Source organism: Haemaphysalis longicornis, unplaced genomic scaffold (assembly GCF_048455015.1).
Source record: "Haemaphysalis longicornis isolate Haplotype H1 unplaced genomic scaffold, Haemaphysalis longicornis Haplotype H1 scaffold_3, whole genome shotgun sequence".
Classification (NCBI taxonomy): domain Eukaryota; kingdom Metazoa; phylum Arthropoda; class Arachnida; order Ixodida; family Ixodidae; genus Haemaphysalis; species Haemaphysalis longicornis.
Genome location: NW_027526335.1, coordinates 71,389,688 through 71,415,218, shown reverse-complemented (window position 1 = coordinate 71,415,218; position 25,531 = coordinate 71,389,688). Strand labels below are relative to the sequence as shown.

Below are 25,531 nucleotides of genomic sequence, written 5' to 3'. Positions count from 1 at the left end.
AGGTAAAAGCACGATTGTGGCCTACGTTTCAGCAAAGAGAACTTGCTTTCCTCAGGGCAAGTTCTCTTTCCTCAGGGCAAGCCCTGAGGAAAGCAAGTTCTCTTTGCTGAAACGTAGGCCACAATCGTGCTTTTACCTTGTTCGAAGTTTTTCTTCTGTGATATATATATATATATATATATATCTATATATATATTGTAACGAGGGTAATGAACATATGCAATAGACGCAACATGCCATCAAGACATCGGGGTATGTGCCTCACCAGCATAGCCCATATAGGATTACGACCAATTCACACACGGGGAGATGCGCCAAAGAGGTGTCAAGGAAGACGATGAACCACAGGACGTGCATGCGCCAGACACGAGCTTGGTGAACGCAACGCTCAGACCTGCGTTATCCATCGGCTTCGCTCCTGCGATTAAACAACGTCAACCGGCTACCGGCGTGTCGGCTGTCTTCTTAACAAGTGGTGGAGGTCAGGAGTTTCGATCCCGCCCTGGAGCTTCGTTCCCGGACGCTACCACCCCCAATGTCCAGAGAAACCACTCAGCCTGTGATCTGCCGCGGCTCCATGCGCGAGCGGGAACCGGCCAAGTTCAGCGGTGCAGACGACAGCGACGCAGAGGACTGGCTTGCTTCCTTCGAACGCGTGAGTGCGTATAATAAGTGGGACGACAATGCCAAGCTTAGCAACGTCGCCTTCTCTCTAACGAAAGTCGCGGAAACATGGTACAACAATAACGAGTCCGATCTCCGGCCTTGGTCTCATTTCTGCAGTGAATTTATTAGAATTTTCGGCCGCCCTGCTGTACGAAAACTTCGCGCCGAACAGTGCTTACGTGCACGCGGACAGAAGGCTGGCGAGACGTTCACCAGCTATATCGAAGACGTCATTGATTTATGCAAACGCGTCGACCCCTCCATGACGGAAGCTGACAAGGTCCGGAACATTTTAAAAGGCGTTGACGACGACGCTTTCCAGATGCTCTTGGCTAGAGATCCCAAAACTGTTGCGGATGTCGTCCGCTTGTGTCAGAGTTTTGACGATCTACGCAAGCAGCGAGCTCTGACTCGACAAGCCTGTGCTCGCGGAGAGTCCGTGGCGAGCGTGGCGGCTACGTACGACGAGGATTCCGCTCTGTTTTCCCGCATCAAAGACTTTATACGAGAAGAGGTGGCCCGCCAAGTTTCCCTGCTCCCCTGCACCGTAGAGCCGCCTTCTCCACTAGCGCCTACACTCCGGAATATGATACGGGACCAGGTAGCTAACGCATTGCCACCAGCCGAACACACCGCACCAGTCGCTGCCCCTACGCCCCTCTCCCCTCTCACCTACGCCCCTCTCACCTACGCTGGAGCGACAGCCAGGCCGCCACCACCGCCTGCTCCATTCTTCCAGTCCCCAGCGCCGCAACCAGCCGTGTCGTTCCAGCCGGCGGTGCGCATTGCGCCGACTCACGTACCATCACGTCCACATCCAACCCCCATCACCAGTCCTTACGATGCGAATGCGTGGCGCACACCGGACAATCGGCCCATCTGTTTCGCGTGTCGGACACCCGGACATGTCGCCCGCTACTGTCGTCGTCGTGTGCTGCAGCCCGCCAACATTTTTCAAGCACCTTTTTACGCAAGCCCCCACACCCCGTCTTGTGTTCCGCCGCAAACTCCGCAGAATTTGCCCACCGAGTCTTCTGAACAGCCGCCGTTCGCCAGCCGCCGCTCGTCCTCCCCACGTCGCCGCTCAGTTTCCCCCATGCGTCGCCGCCCGACCAGTGACGGGGAGGAAAACTAACAGCCGCAGTTCCTGAGGCAAGAGCTGCGTCACCGTCGAACTGCACAAGTCCTCAATTTTCACCGAAAAATGTTATTGACGTGATTGTAGAAGGTGCCCCTACTGTTGCGCTAATCGATACAGGAGCCGCTGTTTCTGTTATCCATGCCCGTCTCTGCCGCTCTCTACGAAAAGTGATGACGCCACTTTCTGGACTTTCATTACGAGCCGCCAATTCGCAACCCATTAAGCCGCTTGCTGCCTGCACTGCACGGGTCGTCATCAAGAACATCTCTTACATCGTTGAGTTCATCGTCCTGCCATCCTGCTCCCATGACGTAATCCTGGGTTGGGACTTTCTTTCCCGCCACGACGCTATTATTGACTGTGCTCGGGCTGAAGTTGAATTTTCCACTGACGTCTTAGAGGATTCCGGTGATGCCCCTACTACCAAGGTACTAATTGCTGAAGACACTGACGTTCCGCCAGGCTCCTCTGTCCTCGTTCCATTATGTTGCACCACTGTCCCAGACGCAACTGTTCTCTTTACGCCCTCAGCCATTTTCCTACGTCGGAAATGTCTTCCTTTGCCCTGTGCCATTTTAACAACTCGTGATGGCGCAAGCACTATGTTAGTCACGAATCCGTCGGCGACTCCGTGTTCCCTTTTTAGTGGAGAAACACTTGGGTTTATCGAGATTGTGGATGCCCGGCTAGTCGTCGATGTACCTGACCATTTGAACCATGTTCAGATTGACGGACTGAGTGTTAGTTCCGGCGTACCAGACCAACTGCCATCTGCTGCTTTCCACCAGTGCATGGACGAAGACCTTGACGCAACCCAACGATCACGACTTGCTGCATTGCTTCGGAAGTTCTGTTCGTCGTTTGATCACGCGCAAAGCTCGCTGGGTCGCACGTCCGTTGTCACGCACTCCATTGATACTGGTTCGCACGCCCCGCTTCGACAGCGCCCCTATCGAGTGTCACCGACTGAGCGCCAAACTATTGAAGACAACGTGACGGATATGCTCAAGCGAGGTGTTATTCGCCCTTCCAAGAGTCCCTGGGCTTCGCCTGTGGTACTTGTTCGGAAGAAAGATGGCTCCATTAGGTTTTGCGTAGATTATCGCCGCTTGAACACCATTACACGCAAAGACGTATACCCGCTCCCTCGCATCGATGATGCGCTTGATTGTTTGCAAGGAGCCGAATTTTTCTCATCCCTCGACTTACGATCCGGGTACTGGCAGGTCCCAATGGCGGAGGCTGATCGCGCGAAGACGGCATTCGTCACCCCTGATGGCCTCTACGAATTTAACGTTATGCCGTTCGGGCTATGCAATGCCCCAGCCACGTTTGAAAGAATGATGGACAGTCTTTTGCGCGGCCTCAAATGGAAGACGTGCCTTTGCTACTTGGATGATGTAGTCGTTTTCGCTCCAGATTTTGAGACGCACCTGGTTCGCCTAGAGCAAGTTTTGACGTGTCTCGCCGCGGCGGGACTGCAGCTCAATCTGAAGAAGTGTCACTTTGCCGCGCGCAAACTGACCATCCTGGGTCATGTCGTTTGCAAGGAGGGCGTTCGTCCGGACGAGACCAAGCTTCGTGCCGTCGCGGAGTTCCCGAAACCGACCACCCTAAAGGCACTTAGGAGCTTTATCGGGCTGTGTTCTTATTTTCGGCGGTTTATTCGCAACTTTGCGTCCATCATTTCACCACTAACAAAGCTTCTCAGCAGCGACAACGGCATTTCGGCTTGGTCAGCATCCTGTGACGAGGCGTTTGCGACACTCCGTCGTCTGCTCACATCGCCGCCTATACTTCGACATTTTGACCCGTCTTCTCCAACAGAAGTCCACACAGATGCTAGTGGTATTGGCCTTGGTGCCGTGCTGGCGCAGCGGAAATCTGGCTTTGCGGAGCACGTCGTTGCATACGCGAGCCGGACGCTGACAAAGGCTGAGTCCAACTACTCAGTCACTGAAAAAGAGTGTTTGGCCATAATATGGGCATTGGGGAAGTTTCGCCCATACTTGTATGGCCGCCGATTTGACGTCGTCACCGACCACCACGCACTGTGCTGGCTGGCCTCCCTCAGAGATCCTTGTGGTCGCCTTGGTCGATGGGCTCTTCGGCTCCAAGAGTACGATATCAACGTCGTCTACCGTTCAGGCCGGAAGCACTCAGACGCGGATGCCCTCTCGCGCTCTCCGCTGCCGGCTGACGTGTCTCACCTCGCCACTACCGACTGCAGCTTGTCGTCTCTCAGTGCTACTAACATGTGCGCTGAGCAGCAAAAGGACCCATGGATAGCTTCCATGATCAGCTTCCTTTCCGGTGCGTCACCTGCCCGTGTATCAAGGGCCCTGCGACGGCAAGCTTCTCACTTTCAACTGCGCGACGAGCTGCTTTACCGCCGAAATTATTTCTCGGACGGTCGCAAGTGGCTGCTGGTTATTCCACGCCATTTGCGCGCAGATATATGCGCTTCATTTCATGACGACCCGACCTGCGCCCATGCTGGCGTCATCAAGACATACGAGCGACTCCGGCTCCGTTATTATTGGCGTGGAATGTACAACTTCGTACAGAAGTACGTTCGCTCGTGCCCGGAATGCCAACGCCGCAAGTCGCCACCTGCTCGCTCGCCCGCTCCACTGCAACCACTACCCTGCCCGGAAAAACCCTTTGACCGCGTTGGGATCGACCTATACGGACCACTGCCTTCTACAGCTTCCGGTAACCGGTGGATAATTGTTGCCGTTGACCACCTGACGAGGTATGCTGAAACTGCTGCACTGCCCGCATCCACGGCTCGTGACGTCGCCACTTTCCTTCTACGTCATTTTATACTTCGCCACGGGGCGCCTCGGGAGCTCCTGAGTGATCAAGGACGGGTCTTCTTGTCGGAAGTCGTGAAAGCGCTACTCGCCGAATGTCACATAGTTCATCGGACAAGCTCATCATACCACCCACAGACGAATGGGCTCACAGAGCGATTCAACCGCACCCTGGGCGACATGCTTTCAATGTATTTGTCATCGGACCACTCCAATTGGGACCTCGTGCTCCCATTTATAACGTACGCCTACAACACGGCCACACAGGCGACGACGGGATTTTCCCCGTTTTTCTTGCTTTACGGACGTGAGCCGACATGCGCCCTGGATACCATACTCCCTTACAACCGCGATGCCACAGAATACACACCGGTATCACAAATGGCGCAGCACGCCGAAGAATGTCGACAACTAGCCCGTTCTTTTACAACTGCTGACCAACAGCGCCAGAAGCATCGTCGTGACGACTCCACCGGTCCTACGACGTTTGATCCTGGTTCGCATGTGTGGCTTTGGGTGCCCTGCCCAACACCCGGTCTCTCCCAAAAATTGGTGGCCAAATATCACGGTCCATACAAGGTCATTGCCCGCACTTCGCCAGTGAACTACCTTGTTGAGCCCGTTACTCCGTCCTCGGATCTTCGCCGCCGTGGCCGTGAAACAGTCCACGTTGATAGGCTCAAGCCTTACTACGACCCGCTCGTGTCGACATCACCCTAAGTCGCCAGGTTGGCTCCTTCTGCACCGGGGGGTGATTGTAACGAGGGTAATGAACATATGCAATAGACGCAACATGCCATCAAGACATCGGGGTATGTGCCTCACCAGCATAGCCCATATAGGATTACGACCAATTCACACACGGGGAGATGCGCCAAAGAGGTGTCAAGGAAGACGATGAACCACAGGACGTGCATGCGCCAGACACGAGCTTGGTGAACGCAACGCTCAGACCTGCGTTATCCATCGGCTTCGCTCCTGCGATTAAACAACGTCAACCGGCTACCGGCGTGTCGGCTGTCTTCTTAACAATATATATATATTGTCACGAAGCCAAGGACGACGCAGTTGTCTTGCAGGAGAAACAAGTTTATTGGAGCGAACTTGTGCTCCCCTAACAACTCAAAAGAATACAGAGGCGGCGAAGCAGCGGTCAACAAAGTGACTTGCGTCAGCGAGCGTCGCAGAATCGAATGCCCCGGCGTCCGCACTGCAGGCTTTTTATCTTTCGGTGCGCGTGGTTCTCGAAACGTCGATTCACATCGAGAACATAGTAGATCCAAGAAGATTATTCTGGGCTGTTCACGTTAGATCGGAATGCTCTCCCTATCACGACAGATAACAGATGCGGCACAGAAAGAAAGAATGGAACACGCGCTTCCCTTGGCGCAGAGATAACACAGACCGGCGCAGGAGGCGGTAAAAGCAAAACACAAATAAACAAACCCAATGTATGGTTCGCGGCATTACCCCCCCTCTAAGAGTGCATCGACCCGATGCTAACATAAGCGACAGTCCGAAAATAAAAATAAAATTCGTTATCGTCCGTAGAAAGGTTTTAAGCGAACCACGTGGACGACTTCGGGCCGCGTGCGTCGTCGTGATGTTCCAGAATCACCATCGGGGATCACCTTGTAGGTAAGTTGGCCGACACGTCGTAGAATCTGGTAGGGTTCGAAATACCGTCGCAGGAGCTTCTCACTGAGTCCGCGTCGTCGGATGGGAGTCCAAACCCACACACGATCTCCTGGTTGGTACTCGGCGTCTCGGCGTCGGAGGTTGTAGCGGCCCGCATCCACCAGCTGCTGGTCCGTTATACGAACTCGAGCGAGCTGGCGGGCCTCCTCCGCACGTTGAAGATATCCGTGGACGTCGGCGTTGAGGTCGGCGTCTTCTACGTGCGGAAGCATGGCGTCGAGCATCGTAGTCGGCCTTCTACCGTAGACAAGCTCGAACGGCGTCAGCTGCGTCGTCTCCTGGATAGCCGTGTTGTACGCAAACGTGACATACGGGAGCACTTCGTCCCAAGTCTTATGTTCAACGTCAACGTACATTGACAGCATATCTGCGATTGTCTTGTTCAGACGTTCTGTTAGTCCGTTCGTTTGGGGGTGGTACGCCGTCGTTCTTCGGTGATCCGTGTTGCTGTAGCGTAATACTCCTTGCATCAGCTCCGCAGTAAATGCCGTTCCGCGGTCTGTGATTAGGACTTCCGGGGCTCCATGTCGCAGCACAACTTGGCTTATAAAGAACTTTGCCACTTCTTGTGCAGTCCCTCTCGGAAGAGCGGCGGTCTCTGCGTAGCGCGTCATGTAGTCTGTCGCTACGACAATCCACTTGTTCTGTGATCGGGACGTAGGGAACGGGCTTAAAAGGTCCATTCCAATCTGTTGAAATGGTCTCGATGGGACGGCGATCGGTTGTAGAAGTCCGGCGGGTCTTGACGGCGGCGTTTTTCGTCGCTGGCAGTCACGGCAGCTCCGGACGTAGTGGGTGACGTCAGCGGTAAGGCCGGGCCAGTAGTACCTCGCCTTGATTTTTCCAATAGTGCGGGCTGTGCCGAGATGTCCGGAAGACGGGTCGTCGTGGCACGCTTCCAAAATTTCGTCACGAAGGTCCGCGGGGATGACGAGAAGGTAATTCGCTCTTGTTCCGGGGCTGAAATTCTTCTTCACGAGGACGTAGTTTCTCAGGCTGAATGCTGGTAAGGTGCGTTTGAAGGTCCTAGGAACGGCAACGTTGCATCCCTCGAGGTACTCGATTATGGCGCGTAAGTCGGGGTCGGCACGCTGCTGGGCGGCTAGGTCGCTCTCCGTCACGATCCCGAAGAACGCGCTGTCTTCATCAGAGTCTTGTGGTGGTGGGTCGACGGGGGCGCGGGACAGGCAGTCGGCGTCGGAGTGTTTCCTGCCGGATTTATAAACGACTGTAACGTCGAACTCCTGCAGGCGCAAGCTCCACCGCCCAAGACGGCCAGAGGGGTCCTTCAAATTGGCGAGCCAACACAGCGCATGGTGGTCTGTTACAACCTTGAATGGCCTTCCATACACGTATGGGCGAAATTTTGAAATCGCCCATATAATAGCCAGGCACTCTTTCTCAGAGGCAGAATAGTTTTTCTCCTCCTTCGACAGACCACGGCTGGCATAGGCGATTACCCTTTCGCAGCCGCTTTGCTTTTGGACAAGGACGGCACCCAAGCCTATATCACTGGCGTCCGTGTGCATTTCCGTTTCGGCATTTTCGTCGAAATGAGCGAGCACGGGCGGGCTTTGCAGGCGTTTTTGCAGCTCGCAGAATGCTTTTTCTTGGTCGTTTTCCCAGCTGAAATGGGTGCTGTCTTTTGTCAAGCGCGTGAGTGGCTCTGCAATGCGTGCGAAGTTTGCGACGAAGCGCCGGTAGTATGCGCACAGCCCGAGAAATCTTCGCACGCCCTTCTTGTCTTTCGGCCTAGGGAAGTTCGCGATAGCTGAAGTTTTTGCCGGGTCAGGTAGGACTCCCGCGGCGTTGACGACGTGGCCCAAGAACTTGAGTTCCTCGTATGCGAAACGGCACTTTTCAGGCTTCAGCGTCAACCCCGACGTACGAATGGCCTCGAGTACGGACTCCAACCTTGCAAGGTGTTCGTCGAAAGTTCGGGCGAATACCACTACATCGTCGAGGTATACGAGGCAGGTGTGCCACTTAAGGCCAGCTAGCACAGTGTCCATGACTCTTTGAAACGTCGCTGGTGCTGTGCACAGCCCAAACGGCATCACCTTGAACTCGTATAGGCCGTCTGGGGTTATAAATGCAGTCTTCTCTCGGTCTCTCTCGTCCACTTCAATTTGCCAGTAGCCGGTCTTCAGGTCCATCGATGAGAAGTACTTCGCGTGGCAGAGGTGGTCGAGGGCGTCGTCGATTCGGGGGAGGGGGTACACGTCCTTTTTCGTGATTTTGTTCAGTCGCCGGTAGTCAAAACAAAACCTTAATGTGCCGTCTTTTTTCTTTACGAGTACGACGGGCGCAGCCCAGGGGCTTTTCGATGGCTGTATAATGTCGTCGCTGAGCATGTCGTCGACTTGAGTCCGGATGGCTTCCCGTTCGTGTGAAGAGACGCGGTACGGTGACTGTCGGGTAGGTCGGGCTCCATCTTCGGTTATTATTCGGTGCTTCGCTAGAGGGGTCTGACGTAGTTTTGCGCTCGACGAAAAACATTCGCTATAGCGACGCAGCAAAGCCAATAATTTGTTCCGTTGTTCTTGCGGTAGCGCCGGATTCACGTCGAAGGGCTGCGGGAGCTTGAAGGTTTCTACGGGGGTGCGTTCAAAGTCGGCGACCGCGATCACGTCACTTGCTTCTTGCGTTTCTTCGAGGAATGCAATTGCCGCGCCCTTGTTTAAATGCTGGTACTCCTCGGTGAAATTAGTAACCAAAATGTGGGATTGGTGTTCCTTGAAGCGCGCAATGCCTCTTGCGACAGACACACCGTGGTCAAGAAGCAACCTTTGGTCACTCTCCACGATAGCGTCAACGTCAGGAGCAGCACCTTCACAGTAGACGGTGATCATCAAACTTGCGCGGGGTGGCAGGGTGACATGATCATCGGCTATCCTTACAGCTGCACGGATTTCGGGGTTCGATTCCGGCGTCATGGAGTGGTCGGAGGAAAACGTTATCGACTTCGTCTGCAGATCGATTATTGCGCCGTTGTCCGTCAAAAAGTCAATTCCTAGAATTACGTCGCGGGAGCAGTTGGGCAAAACGACGAACACCGCAGGGTACGTCGTGCCGTCTATGGTGACGCGCGATGTGCACGTTCCACTTGGCGTCACGAGGTGGCCTCCTGCTGTGCGTATGTGCGGACCGTCCCATCTGGTCATAACCTTCTTCAGCTTAGACGCAAATGGTCCGCTCAACACGGAGTAGTCGGCTCCCGTGTCTACGAGGGCGACTACATCAAAGCCGTCGATGGACACCTTGACGTCGGATGCCGCCTTCCTCGAGTTCCGGGTGCGTCGGGGCGTCGCATCTCGGCTTGTGCGTGTTGACGGTCGGGCACTGTGCGTCGTCGTTGTCATCGTCTTCTCAGCGGACGTCTCGGTCCGGTCGGGTGCGCGTCGCGGCGTATAGCTGTCGTCGTGTACGGAAGTCTCGTCAGGTCTGGGTCGGATCGTCGGGATGAGGGCATGTTGTGAGTCACTGTTTTCCGCGAGTCGTTGCGTCGTTGGAGGGTTTTCATTTTTCCGCGATCGTGCAACTTTACCTCCAGAAGTTGCTGCTTTTAGTTTCCCCCGCGTGGGCTGGGGGACCTTCCACGTGAGAACTCAGCATTGCTACGGCGGTTCGGCGACTGGTATGGGTAGGGTGACGGCGAACGGTTGAAACGGGCTGGTCGACGGCTGGTGTTGGACAGGTACTCTTCGATCTCCGATGGGCGCTGGCCAGTTCGGGGGCGGGGTGCGTCGACGGAGAACCCTCGCAAACCGAGCCTCCTGTAGGGGCAGCGACGGTAGACGTGGTCGGCCTCTCCGCAGTGGTAGCACAGCGGACGATTGTCGGACGTTCGCCACACGTCGGTCTTCCTTGGGGCAGGGGGTTGCGCCGCAGGTGGTCGGGCCGGCGAGAGGGGACGACGGTACGGAACCTCGTGACGATAGGGTGCAGGTGGGCGAGGGCGATGTACAGCAGCCGCGTAGGTCATGGCTTGCGGCTCGCGAGGTGCTACTGGCGTCGTTGAAGTTCCCAGCGCTTGCTGCACTTCTTCTCTAATGACGTCGGTAAGAGAAGCGACTTGTGGTTGCGGCGGCGTCGGGAGCAGTTTCCGCAGCTCCTCCCTCACTATTTCGCGGATAGTGTCGCGTAGTGAGTCGGAGTTGATAGCGCTGGCACCAAGCGTCTCCGAAACCAGCGCATTGATTGGGCGGTCGTACTGCCTCGTTCTGATTTCGAGCGTCTTCTCCATCGCGGCGGCCTCAGACGCGAATTCGGACACGGTCTTGGGGGGGTTGCGAACAAGGCACGCGAAGAGCTCTTGCTTCACACCTCGCATCAGAAACCGTAGTTTCTTTTCTTCCGTCATTCCTGGGTCCGCACGGCGGAAAAGTCGCTTCATTTCCTCGACGAAGATTACGACTCCTTCGTTCGGGTGTTGCGTTCGAGTTTCCAGTAAAATCGCAGCTCGTTCTTTTCTCACCACGGTCGTGAAGGTCTTAAGGAACTCGCTTTTGAATTGCGTCCAGTCGGTCAAGGCGCTCTCGTGGTTTTCAAACCAAGTTCGGGCTGCATCCTCCAAGTAAAAGAAAACATGCCGGAAGGTTTCTTCATCGTCCCACCTGTTGAAGATCCGCACGCGCTCCAGCTTCTCCAACCATTCCTCTGGATCTTCAGCGGGGGCTCCCCGGAACGATGGCGGTTCCCGGGGCTGCTGCAGCATGATTGGCGACGTTGTTTCTTGTACCATGGTGTTGGTTGCAGCGTTCCTTCTCTTGGGCCCTTCTGGCATCAAACCGAACTCGGGTGGTAAACCTTGCAGGCGGAGGCTGGCTCTTGTTGGACTGGCTTGGCGGCTTCCCGAGGTTGCAGTGGGCATGAAGGGTGCGTACCCAGCACCTCCACCAGATGTCACGAAGCCAAGGACGACGCAGTTGTCTTGCAGGAGAAACAAGTTTATTGGAGCGAACTTGTGCTCCCCTAACAACTCAAAAGAATACAGAGGCGGCGAAGCAGCGGTCAACAAAGTGACTTGCGTCAGCGAGCGTCGCAGAATCGAATGCCCCGGCGTCCGCACTGCAGGCTTTTTATCTTTCGGTGCGCGTGGTTCTCGAAACGTCGATTCACATCGAGAACATAGTAGATCCAAGAAGATTATTCTGGGCTGTTCACGTTAGATCGGAATGCTCTCCCTATCACGACAGATAACAGATGCGGCACAGAAAGAAAGAATGGAACACGCGCTTCCCTTGGCGCAGAGATAACACAGACCGGCGCAGCCGGGCGGTAAAAGCAAAACACAAATAAACAAACCCAATGTATGGTTCGCGGCAATATATATATATATATATATATATATATATATATATATATATATATATATATATATATATATATATATATATATATATATATATATATATATATATATATATATATATATATATATATATATATGTCTTTGCGTAGGAAGTAGGTACGATTGTACAGGTAAAAATGTACTGTAAACGAGAAGACTAACGGGTAACGAGCGAAAGTTTATTAACGTTTCGACTTGTGGCAAGCCTTCGTCAGAATACAAAGGAGTGGCAAGTAAACTGGCTTATCAAGCATCAGGAGCCAATCACAGTAAACACGGTGAGCCGTGTTGTGTCGGGCAGGACCACAACAGTTAATGAACATTGGGATTCCATATCAAAGCTAACAGTATTTCTAAGTGAAATGTCACACACACAGGCAGTTTACAGTGTATTCCCCATTTTTATTGGCTCTCTTCGGTTATTCCCAGCTATTTCGCGTGGATGCAAAGGTACCTTCTTAAATGATTTAAAGCAGTTGCAACTGGTCCAGTGCGTCGAGAAGACGTCCATTTATCCGGTTTGAAAATACTCTCGATTCCGCACATGTTCAGCTTTACAAAAAATCAACATAAAATATTTGGTGCATGTGCGGATTGCACCAATGTAAACATGTGCTGTTACATTGCGCATGTTCCAGTAATGTGTAAAGTATATCAGTCAACACCATTTTAAAAAAACTGCGCATTCATTCCAAGCACGCAATTCCACCTAGCTTTAGCGAGCTTGTGGGGAAAGAACCATTAAATAGACGCCCTAAGTACATGTTGCGAATTGTGTGGGAATGTCTAAGCTAAGGTGAAAACAACTTAACTGAAGTTTTTTGCGGCGAAAAGGTATATGCAGAATTCGCATGAAAATCACTGGATATGAAGTATGTTGGTCGCTTGACAACGTAAAAGACGAGGAGGGTGGTGACTGACTGTCCGCACTTCACACTTTGTATAAATACGTGTTACGTGGGAAGGGAGACGCGGTGGCAGAAGGCCCGGATTCCTCGTTAAAACCGGAAAGAAGGAAAAGCATATAAAGGGATTTCCTCGACTCTGCATCCGAGTTCGCGAACTACAACTCCTGTACGTTGGATGATGCTGGTGATACAAAAGGTGGCATGTAGAATGCATCAGTGTATTGGCACCGGATACCGGAATATCAGAGATTATGCTATAAATGCAAAACATAAATCCGTAATTCAAACTCTATGTTGTACCAAAATTTCAAGTTAATCTATTTTTAAAGCTCACCCTCATGTATATGAAAAGGAAACAACCATTTTTTTGTGGCCTACGGATGACGTCTCTTTAATTTCAGAGTTTCCTCGCGAACTCTTCTAAATTGCTGTCCAACCCCTGCGCGCGGAACCCTCTCTGACGTGCACAAGTGAACACTGTAATTGCCATGAACAAACTTAACTTAAGCCATTTTCCCTTACACTTGCTCCCATTTCCCCAAACAAGGCCTTTTGGCATCGGGTCTATTATAAAACCAACGAATTCATTTCATTTGTGGCATACCAGCATACCAGCCGAACATCGCAGGGGCTTTGCTGCGGGCACAGCAAACCCTTCATTGCTACATAACTCAGTACGTCGGCGGCGTTACATAATATATATCATAACGTGTGCGGCCGCACAGCTTGCGGTCTTGCCACAGATTGGATCGATAGGCTGTGCAAGATACGTCCAACAAAAGACCGTTACTCGGTAGGGGGAACTTAATAAAGCAGTAAGAAACAAAGTAAAGTAGCCGAAAGTCTTTAACCTCTATATTAAGGCTAACGGAGGTCCTAATATGCGAAACAGCGAGCGAATGAAACACGATGACGGCAGCTTTGCCGCGCAACAAAGACGCGTTCAAGGCCTCAGCGGGGCGTGCTCAGATTGAGTCTCCGCCGCCGTCACGGCGAAGCTGCGTGAATATGGGTGGCTGCCTGCGCCCGCGATGTCACCTCGTGTCGAAACCTTTTTCGCGTGGCGTCACTTCATTACTCCGGCCGTGATCGAATCATGTGAGTCAATGTGAAGACTGATCTATGGTCGTCCGGCCACGCGTAGCGAGCAGGGGAACAGGATCAGCACAGAGCCGCCGATGAAGACGGAGAGGGAGGCGCTGCCGGCAGGGATTACACGCGCCCGTTCCATTCCGGACAATTGAGGTCGGCTGCTCGATAGACGAGCGCGTCCAACACCCCCTTGGAGAAGATGACTTAGGCTTCTCACTAAGCATCATCTAACAGCCAGTGGATTGTTGTTCAAATTCAACAAAGCGGTTCATTTGCAATCTGTCTGTCGCCCTCGATCTCCAATAAAGAATAAGTGGTGATGATTGGAAAAGAGGTGATGATTGCAAAGGCAGCTCGTGAGGCCTGCTAAGTAGCCCGGGATCATCAATGGTGTCTCGCGATGGCCTTGAGGGTCAGCCATTGATTTTCGCTTGAGTTCGATTGTGTTGACGACGACGTCATGCGAGGCAACCCCTGTTTCGGCGTTTACGTGTGAGCCCGTGTATAGATTTACTTCTGCGGTGGTACTTCTGCCTGCGCCATCATGCAAAGATGAAAAATCCGCACGGAAACGGGTTTTGTCAAAGCAAGATGAAGGATAACGTCTAGATTTCTTGTCATTTCTGGGGAACCTGCGCAGTCGTATTTGGCGATGGTTGCCCGCTCATTTTGCGCTTGGTCTAGAAAGTAGGAAATTAGTTCACATATGCAAACGAAGTACTTTACTTTTACTTCCGCCAACCATGGTAAGCGGAAGTGAAAGTTGAGTGTTACCTTTTTCGGGCGAAATGTCTGGTAGAGCGGGAGTTATAGTATGTGGCCCCCGTGCTGTGCTGCGTCCCCCAATGTTTTGTTCTGGAAGCATTAGTTGCCACATACCAGAGTTTATCTTCTCCGAGTACGATGCCTGCGTTGACGCTTCTATCTCAGCCGATTTGGTGTTACCGCTATCATTGGGGAAACTTATCAAACATAAAATGTGAACGTAAATTTAACAGACGCGTTCGCGAGCCGTTGGATTGTACACGGGGGCTGTACGCACTAGCGCGGGAGTGCGTGTTCGAAAAGAACTTAAATTTCAAATTAGGTTGAATTCAGTAATATATTGGTTGTACCATTATAAGTTCGGTCTTTAAGACCAAGACCTGAAAGAAAGGTCGTATTCTGTAGCTTACAACAATACTTGAATTTGCAGAATACGGCAGCGATTTTCCAGAAATCAATCATTTCAATAGGCGTTTTTACCTTTGGTCTAAAAGCCTTACCTGTAGCAACTGATGTAGATTCTTGCCTTCCTTCCCTTCCTCCAAAAAAAAAACGAAGGCGTGTGTTGAACGTTACGTCTCCCACGTTCGCTGATGTTACACTTTGCTCAGATCACTACTCTAAAGCGGGAAAAAAAGCCATGGATCGACGGCGCATAACAATGAAACCTCTACGCAGTATTACAGTGGTTCGAATTGCAGTATACTGTACTTTTAGGTGCAAACTGGGTAGAAGAACCTGAACGAAGAAAGGAATTGAGAAAAAATGCTCAGTGAGATTTCTGAAGAAAAATGCAAATATTATGGAACTCGGTTTCTGCTTAAGGGACGAGGAACACGCTGTTTAACAAAATTACTGAGAGAGTCCTTCCAATCAGTGAACATTTACTTTATTTTAGTGCAGTAGAACTCTGATTACACGATTTTCTAGGGACCATGCAAAGCGTCATCTAACACCGCTATCGCAAATTCCGCACAACACTAGTTAGGCCTATAAAAAGAGTTTTGCGCGAAGTATTTTCAAGAAACTTCGATGTAAACTACAAAATAATGCTTTTCAGTGCTCGGAAACCGAAATCATCAAAGAAGTAAATGCGAAACCAATAATGCAATGCAGGTGCCAATCGCGCTGTGTTAAATAAAACCCTGTGCTGCAGCCCACTGCCGCGATTCCCACCAGACAGTGCGAATCAAGAGATGCCAGCGAGGAGAGAAGAGAGGAGAAGAGATGCCAGCGAGGAAACCGGAAAAGTGATTGTGCAGAGGAGCGGGCGGCTGTTGGAGGGAAGAGAAACGAAAGATTACACGGATACGAAAGCTGTGCAAGAGGAAACTGATTGAGCGGGGTAAAGGTCTGAGGAACATGCTCACGGCTATTAAATGGTCCGCCGGTCGGCCGCACCCTTCGTTTGCGTCGTCGGATAATGCGGATCAGGTATAGAATTGCGTCGGATAACCGATGTTCTTAATGCTCTTTCCTACGGGACCTTCGGCGGAAGTCGACAAGTTTGTTGTAAAGCTTGCAGGCGTTACGACAAACTCGTCGACTTCCGGCGAAGTTGAATCTGTTATACGTCCTCGGGATTTACTACAGCCCATGGGCTGTAGTAAATCCCGAAGACGTATAACCGGGATTCCACTGTAATTACACTAGTTATGAGCAAACTAAAAGGGTGTGCAATAAAACCATATGAGGAGGCCTTGCTGGGAGCAGTAATATTTAGGAAGTCAGTTTCTAGAAATTCGGAAAAAAACTAAAAGAACATTTTGATTGGTTAGTAACACAGGCGAATATGATCGAAAGTTATAATAACTCGACAAGAAACTTTAAATTACACGCAAACAATGTCGCACATATGCAAAAAGGAAAAAGTGCAAGAACAAACATTGACGAACTTATTACAACAATATCAAACATCCAAGCGAGGCTTCAAAACGTTTTCACCGGAGGTTCTGTACTAAACTGTTCTGCAGCCCCATATAGACCTTCCAGCACAGCAAAAACTCCGGAAATCTTACGCAACTTCTCGCTCATAAAAAGGAGTTTACAGGAAAAGGAATTAAAGGGCACCTGGCCAGCATCGACACTGCCTACTGTTGCGAGGACAGAGGGAAAGCTAAATAATTTACCTGGAGGTAGAACGAATAGACAGAAAATTAGACACACTGCCCATCTGGGAGCAATCATATATAGAAGGAATTATTATGTCAATAAAATTAAGCAAGGACAAGGAAAAGCTTTATAGTGAAATCTACAGCTAGACATTCATGAGGTAAACTCAATTAACTTTTTTTCGCCGCATATGCGAGCCACACCTCAACGAATCTACAGCTAAATATAAGGAAGACTGAAGACACACACGGATTATAATCAAATCAAAGAACCAAACGAAGTGAAAGAACTGATTATCTATCACGTGAAACGCTATAAACGCTTTGTCGCTTGACTACATCCCACAACCCGAAAGCTGTGACACAAACTAGGGGTGAGAAAATGCAGAAGAAAAATATTTAAGCAGCCGGGAAGAGCTGGGACCACGCTCTCCTTGCCGAGTAAGGCTACGACCGAAACTGCAGCTCTCCTAATAAGGCAGGTAAAAGTACGAGTCCTTCCGACCCACCACATATTGCGTCACACGTCAAGCGGGCAGGTACTCAAGGAATGTTTACACTGCCGTGTTGTGCCTGCCGAAAGAACAAGCACAAATTCCGGAAGTATGCTGTCCAAAGGGGACAACGTGACATACAAACAAGAGTCCAAATACACGAAGGGTAAATTTAGGGAACGAAAAATACCTCCGCCCCCTACCACCCCAAAAAAAGAGAAATACTGTCAAGGCGTCACTGTCGAGCCAGTAGACGTGTCGAGATTACAGTAGACAGTAAGGGCAAGATAAAAAGAAGTCCGAAAAGAGGTAGTGAAGCTGCGGTTATTACACGATAAAAATCCGAAATTTTAAAGGACAGAATAAAAGCCAACCACTACACCCTCCCTCGTCCTGTCCTCTTAGCTGCACACCCGGAAGTTTTGTGTTCTGTAGCACTGTAAAAAAGAAAAGAGATCTAGAGGGCTAAAATACTACTAGCGACCAGAGTGGGATATTTTCGCAGAGTGGCAGAGTGGCGTGTTTTTCCACGAGCTGAGCTACTTCAGTACAGTTCGTACATTCTACAGCACCGTCTAATTTTCATACCAGTTCTCAAGAAATGAAAAGTCTGTAAGATAAACATTGCTACCCCTGTGGTGGGCCGTGGGAACTACTACTACTTTTTATTCTTCTTCTTCTTCTTCTTTTTCTTCTTCTTCTTCTTTTTTTATCCACTGCTGACTTGTACGATAACAAGGGTTTCCCAGGACTGTGGAGGAGGATTTACTCTCATCTCTTGTGTTGGACCATTACCGGTGAGGCCACTGAACCCAGTCAACAATGTTTTCTTTGTGCCGTCTCTCCCAGCTCGAGTTCTAAAACCAAGCCTATTAGTTTTGCTAGACGCCAGTGTACACTTCGATCAGCGAGAGCCCTGCTGCGCCCACTTACGCAGCTAAACCCTGCACAAAGCATCGAAACTCAGTGCACCTACGGTACCCTCGTTTCTTATTTGAGAGACAAAAAACAGAAACGGCAGAGCCTCTTTTTATCTTTCGCCTCTGTCCAGGCCTCCCTAGATTTTTTTTTTCTTTTCACATCCCTGCGTATGTGTTAGTTCAGGGAGTTCTAATGACAGAAATCAATGACAAGGCATACAAAAAGGAGCTTTTTTAGTTTTGGTTACGTTTTTCTCCTAGGGGATTCCTTTCCTTAAAACACGGTGCGGAGCAGTGCCTCAGCACTGAAAAAGAACGGATCTGATTGAAACAGGTCGTCGAAATACTGATACGGGGGCGCATGCCTCAAAGAATGGCCAACCCACGCACTGCATCGCCTATGCTCCTTTTATACCTCTTTCGCTGCCTCTTCAGCTAGCTTTTGAGTTCAGCTAGCTCTTCAGCTAGCTTTTAGCTGAGTTTGCATAGAAAAGCTTAGCTTTTTAATCATTTTTCCCCTTAATAAAGCTGCAGACGTAAGCAAAGCAAAGTTAAGGCTAGTGAATACCAACAGCACCACTGTTAGCCTTCGCTTTTAAATTGCTGAGCTGGCCGAATATTTATATAATTTGCTTCCCTTCCTTTGGTTCGTTTTGGCCGGTCAGAATGTCACCATAAAAAGGAGAATTCTGCCAAGGAGAGTTATTGGAGCGAAGCCTTGGCGGCTATGGGGGTATACACAGCAGAACGGATAGTTTGAGGGGTGAATGATGGTGCGATGAAAGTTCAGCGCAGTCATAACAGGCTGGAAAAGCCAAGATTAGTGCGTTATGATAACAATTTTTACCTATCGAACTGTTTTGTTACTTATTTTCTCCGCGATGAGGGCTGGGGTAGCACCTTTTAAATTAGCCTACTTAAGCTATTATGACACGTAATTTGCTCGCCGAAGCAGAACTATCAGGCTTCCATTTCTGTCTTGCTTTGTGGCTTTTTCTAAACTGGCTATGGAATGCGATTATTGCTCAAACATAAATTAAGCAGCCAATAGCCGCTGCACATCTGTAATGACGTAATACGCGAGCGCTCAAAGAACGCCAACACTGGGGAAAGAGAAAAAAATCTGTTGATCAGGTTTACAAGTTATCTGATGGACACAGAACAGTAATTTTTGCGTGAGGTACTTTGTGACCCCGTACTGTGAGTACTCTATATGGCTTTGTTGCGTACGATCTGAAAACATTTAGGATATAGAAAGGAAAATTTCAGAAAAGTATTTCAGGGTTCCCTTCAGCCAAATGTAACGCGAGATTGTATATATATATATATATATATATATATATATATATATATATATATATATATATATATATATATATATATATATATATATATATATATATATATATATATATATATATATATACATGTGCTGTTGTGTGTACATATATGAGGCAATTTAGCGGGAAGCTCCTTAGCAGCTCAGTTTGTCCGCGCCTCCTGTCGCCGTCACATGTCGTCACGGTAGATCAAGTCGTCAACTGTGGTCAAATAACAAATGTAGAATGAATAAAACCGGTTCAAAATAAATTAACGGTATATAAACATATTAGAAAAATACAGCAATTATCCGTATTTTATCAAAACGCAATCAATCAAAACGCGAGGTTTGGAAAAAGAAGGACTTAGAATGTTTGAACCAATTCATACACTGCATGCTTTGCCCCTCCTCAGGTTTCACCTTAGTGGAGATGTCCCTGGATTTTTATATATGCAGCGTATCCTCGTTAAACCGTGCCCGCATAAGCTTTAGTGTCCCTTTTACCTAATGCATTAGGATAAACCATAGTGCTGATTAGTGCCTACTTTCTACGCTCCCGTAAGGTACGGTTTAACGAAATTTCACTGTACAATATTATATACGATACCATTGTAGCAGCACCGAAAGTCGTCTACTGAAGGAGGCGAGAAAACAGACGTAGAGGTGGTTTGCAGTTTCAAAACAAGACTGTTTTTATATTTTGGAGTAGAGCATTCCAGGATGTGATCGGCAAGTTGCGCCCGTTGATCAAGCAGGCGTTGAGGCAACAGTGTTGTTGTCGGAGCTCATCGCGGCATGTTCGTTGAAGCGTTGTTCGGGTCACCAATTTTGCAGCAGCCCGGAATGTCGGCTGCTGAAGAAGGCGAGAAAGCAGACGTAGAGTTGGTTTGCAGTTTCAAAACAAGACTGTTTATTTCCAAAAGATGCGTACGCCGGCAGCTTCCCTCGACGAGGGAAAGAAGGGGAACCCCGCGTCCTTCAAAGGAGAGGGGAAAAAGGCCCCCCAAGCGAGCAGACGACAACGGCGCCGGGACTAATGCCAGAAGTAGGCCGGACAACCAGTTAAGCGCTTCCCCGAAAGGCGACCGTTGAAGAGGGCGGGGAAATGACCCTAGTAGTAAGCAAAGCCTCTGAAGGTGTACTGCATCGTTTGCGTCTCAACGTGGCTTACACCCGAAGCTTCAAGTTCAAAATAGGGTGGGAGGATTCCCCACTGTGCCCCACGTGCGCTGTGCGCGAGACTACCGAGCACTTGTTGTGTATATGCACCCGATTTTCCGCTGCGCGAGTTACAGCGGCAAGCTGCCTGTCTCGTGTTCGACGTGAAGCAAGCGTTCAGTTGTGTCACTTCCTTGGACCCTGGGACAACAACAATGACTCATATTTAGGGACAAAAATTCTTCTGCGTTTTTTGCGAGATTCAGGACTAGGCAAAACATTGTAATTCTTCCATTGTGCGCATGGCTACGTCTGTACGCGTTTGCGTCGTCATGTACGCTTTGACTCCTTTTTCTTGTTAGGGGCTCTGCGCTTCCTGGGCTCCATTCGCTCAATTTTTTTCCCTTTACTTCACTTTATTTCGAGTTTTTTCCTTGCATTTCATTGCGTCCCATTTTTATTTAACTTTTGTTTTCACTCTATTGCTGCTTTCTCGATCTCTCACATTCACTTCACTGCATTGTAATCACCCCCATCTGGCGTAGCAAGCACTGCCGCTAGCAGAGCTGACCTCTCCAGCCCACATTAAAGAGTTCTCTCTCTCTCTCTCTTGGTTCATCGCCTAAGAAGTGCGATGGATAAAGTGGGATTTGTCGTCTGTAGATTTCTGGAAAGTGTTTGCGTCGTGTGGTGTGAAGTGCGTTGCATGTGATTAGTATGCGAACTAGGATAGGCCCTCTCCACACCTGCCGCACAAGGGTCTCGAAGACCCAGTGAGCAAGTGTGAATGTGTTACATAAGTGTGGCTTATCCGTAGCCTGGCTAAGGCTACTTCCGTGTGTCTGTCTTGTTTGTATGTTATGTATCTACCTAAGTGCGGCTTTATAGTGTAGAGGTTGTTCTGTGTGAGTGTGTCCCATGTTTCCTGCCAAGATTTGCGCAAGGCTGTCCGTACCAGTGACTTCAGGTCGAGGTAGGGAACACACGGTACATCTATGCTACTGCGGAGAGCAGCCACAGCGGCACTCGGGTCAGCAATTTCGTTCCCCAGAATGCCACTGTGACCCGGAACCCAGCAAACAATTATTTTTAGTTTTGAGTGATCACCAGAGGTTAGAGCTTTGATTAGATGCTCGAGGACAATGTGTTTTTTATTTTTGAAGCAATGTGAGGCTGTTACAACATTTAGTGAGTCTTCAAAGATAATAAAGTGTTCTGTTCTGGTTTGTGTAATGTGTTGTACTGCTAATATGATACCATGTGCTTCTGCCATAAAAATGCTGCTATTTGTGTGTAATTCTTCGTACTGGAAAAGTTGGGGCCGTGTGCAGCACATGCGACGGCTGAAGAAGACTTCGAAGTATCGGTGTAGAAGGCGGTGTGGGGGTATTTGTGTTGTAACTGAAGAAAGTGCTGCAGTATAAGTTCTCTGGGCGCATTTCGTTTGTCGATATGTTTAAAAGAAATATCACACGAAATTGCTGACCTCTCCCAAGGCGAAATGAGGTCAGCAATACAAGACTTCATGCTATCCTCAAATGAAATCCCTAGTTCCTCAGCGACGGCTGTCACTCGGGTAGAGAAAGGAGCGGGTATCGATGGCCGTGCTGCGAGCAACGGATCAGATGATATGTTGCTTATGATCAAAGAACATGGGTGATTTTTGTATAGAAGTTGCCTTAATAGCATACAGCAATGAAATGTAAGACCGCTGGTGCTCAAGGCCCCAACTATCCCACTCTGCATACAGGCTTTCAATGGGGCTTGTCCGGAACGCTCCAGATTCAAGACGGAAACCCAAGTGCAGCACTACGTCCAACATTTTCAGAGCAGTTTTACTGGTGGACCCATAGACCAGACTCCCGTAGTCCAACCGCGAGCCAATAAGCCTGGTAAAAATGCGGAGGAGTATTTGCTTGTCCGCTCCGTAAGAGCAATGCGAGAGGACCTTCAGGATATTCATGGTTTTGAGGCATTTCAGTTTCAGGTGTTTTATATAGCGAATAAATGTCAGCTTTTCGTCAAGTACCACGCCTAAAAATTTGTGTTCTTTTTTGGGAGGGGTTGATACACCTTTAAGCTTAATATCAGGATCAGCATTGATTCCACGCCTCCTTGAAAATACAACACAAGTACACTTGTCTGTATTAAGCTTAAATCCATTCCTGACTGCCCAGTCAGCGAGTTTGTTGACACCAAGCTGTACTTGCCTCTCGCAAACGGACAGATTACAGGATTTGAAGGAGATTTGAACGTTGTCTACATATAGAGAGTAAGAAATGGTAGGTGGCAATTTTTTTCCCAAGAGAGTTTATTTTTATAATAAACAGCGTGCAACTCAAAACATCCCCTTGAGGCCCACCGTTTTCCTGGACGTGAACTCGGGAATGTGTATCGCCCACTCTCACACGAAAAGTTCTTTCCGACATGTAGATTACAAGCGTATTTAACATGTTACCCGACTAACCAAAAGACTTAAGGTCGCTAAGAATTCCATAGCGCCATGCAGTATCATACACTTTTTCAATATCAACAAATACTGCCATACAATACTGTTTATGCTTAAGGTGAACGTCATGTCTTTGTGTTTGTGTTTGCGTGTGCCCGGGCGCGTGTGCGTGTATGCATGTTCGTGCGCGCGTGCACGTGTGTGCGTGCGTCCGTGTATGGAACGTCTGTGGGTGTGTGTGTGTGTCTACGTGTGTCCATGTATGTATGTATGTATGTATGTATGTATGTATGTATGTATGTATGTATGTATGTATGTATGTATGTATGTATGTATGTATGTATGTATGTATGTATGTATGTATGTATGTAGGTTTGTATGCGTGCGTACGTGCGTGTAAATTTCACGGCGTCACCGATCTGCACCTTTATCAAAGCTTTCGTTTGGCTTTACCTCACGAAAAACAAGTCATTTCAAAAAGGTTGTGGCAGCAGCGAATAAAATTGAAACATAATCTGCGCCCGATCACCAGCTTTTCCCCCCTCAAAAAGATCGTCAAAAGCTGAGCTGGTAACGTTTTGTTCTGTGTGTCACAGCTACCTATATTTTCAACTTCCAGTTCTTACGCTCAACTGCACATTTATTAGAGGTACCGATGATCACGAAGGCTGGACATGTCATCGGACAAACGCAGTAATAGCGACTGGAGATACATACCTTTCACTCGTGGGAGGAATCGCCATCGCTTTCATAGTGCGTACAAGGGACGCAAAACAAAATCGAGACAACTCCCCCGATATCGATTTCCTGTAAGGGCCACGGGAACACTACCTGCTGCTGACAGCGTCCGCTGTGAGATGGAATATTTCGCATATGCTCGGATTTCACGCTGGCTGTTCGCTTATACACTCAGCATTGTACGCCTTTGTAAATCATTTTACATTGTTCCCCTTTAGTTATATGGGTGAAGGGTACATGTTTTGGACACCTTTATAAGGGCCATAGGAAATACAAGTTTTATTTTCGCCCTGGTTCGCGTGCCAAGATACAAGTCCTCCGCAGAGGTCTCTGAATAACTGCGATATCACTTGCGGCTAAAGGGGAGCGGCATTCAAAACACATCGAAATCACGCGCCTAGAAATTCACATTCACCGATACGGTAACCCGCTTTTCTTCAAGGTATTGTACGTATTTACCAACGTTTTACTCTTTAATAAGTGGGGATCGTAATTAGTTTAAGAAAGATTGTGAATATTCGGTCTCCGCGTCGTATCTACCCTCAGTGAGAAGTACCGTTGAACAAATAACAGCATGCTTGTTTCTCGCATGGTAAGGAAATTTCCAACAGGCCATTACCTTCTTAACACAAAGCAAACAGAGAGGTAAGGCGGACAGTTACACGCTGAGTATTTAGAGTACGTCAGCTTGATTCAGTAGCTTCATAAAAGAATAAACACGACACTTTGCCTAACGTAAAAAGAATATCTAAGTATTTCAGGAGACCCTTTTTTGCTCAATTTAACAAGTGAAAGGCCTTCGAAATGTCAAACTGTCTAATCGGTTGCTTCGAAGAAGACAAATAACGCTTTAAGAAGGAGCCCAGGCAATTTTTGCTTGCCTATCGGGCAAAATCAAAATTTATAGGCTCCTTTACGCATGCCTACCACAACCATCATTCACGTCTGACCTTTTCTCTGGCTCCATTGTGGAGATGACGACAATATCTTCGGACTTATACAGCCTCGAGTGATGTATGATGTACGCCTCTAAGGCGCCTAGTGTAAGTCAATCGAGAAATAAGGCACCTTAACGCGGTACAGTACGCCTGGGAAGGGTACTTGTTTGGCAGGTTAAAGCATCGATGCCGGGCAGCGGTAGCAAAGAGTGGGAATTTGAAAGCGTCAACACGAGACATGTGACTCTGGCATGAGTTTGTTCTTACGAGTCACGGTCAAATGAAATGGAATAACGACTTTATTGAATGCCTGCAACAGACACAGTGTATTCACTGCGCCCGTACGTAGCCACTCATCGATCCCGACGTCACCCCTACTCGGACCACCCCTTCGTTACTCGCTATGGGGTTGGACGCCGCTACCGCGTAAGGGAGGGCGTCGCCCCCCCAGCTTTCGCTCCGGTGCTGCTTTTCCAGTGCCGCCAGGACCTGCTGGAGGGATGATAGTTGGTTGTCCTTGTCGTAACTGCGCACTGCTTCTTGGATCCACGGCGGTAGATCCGTCCTGGTTGCCGCCTCGTTCGGTCGCACTGCACAGTCCCACAGCAGGTGGGTGGCCGTGGCCCTAGCATTGTCACACAACACGCACGTGTAGTGCGTACAGAGTTCTGGCTGTATGTGCTTCATGACGACCGGGGTCATCAGTGAATTCGTCTGCAGCTGTGTGAACGTGGACGCTTCCTCCCTGGTTAGCTCCTGTTGTTTCTGTAATATTTGGTGGTACCCTGAAAGCTATCGTGCCTGCCCTTCGTCTCGGTCTACCACTCTGCAGACGGGTCCACTGCTGCCGCGCGGCCAGCTAATCCCCGCGCGACTGCGTTCGCCGTGTCGTTGTGGTTGGTGGCGAATTCCAATACCTCGTTCCCCGGGTGCGCGGGGAACCACTTGCTTGTCACCTTGCAT

At 49.4% G+C, this 25,531-nt stretch overlaps 1 protein-coding gene across 1 annotated transcript; it reads left to right on the top strand.

Moving 5' to 3' along the window:
• Positions 1-448: 448 nt before the first annotated feature.
• Positions 449-25,072, top strand: LOC144175261 (uncharacterized). The gene is made up of 2 exons (XM_077704357.1): positions 449-1,306; positions 25,046-25,072. The coding sequence occupies exons 1-2, from the start codon at positions 536-538 to the stop codon at positions 25,070-25,072; spliced, it is 798 nt and encodes a 265-aa protein (XP_077560483.1). The 5' UTR covers positions 449-535.
• Positions 25,073-25,531: the final 459 nt, after the last annotated feature.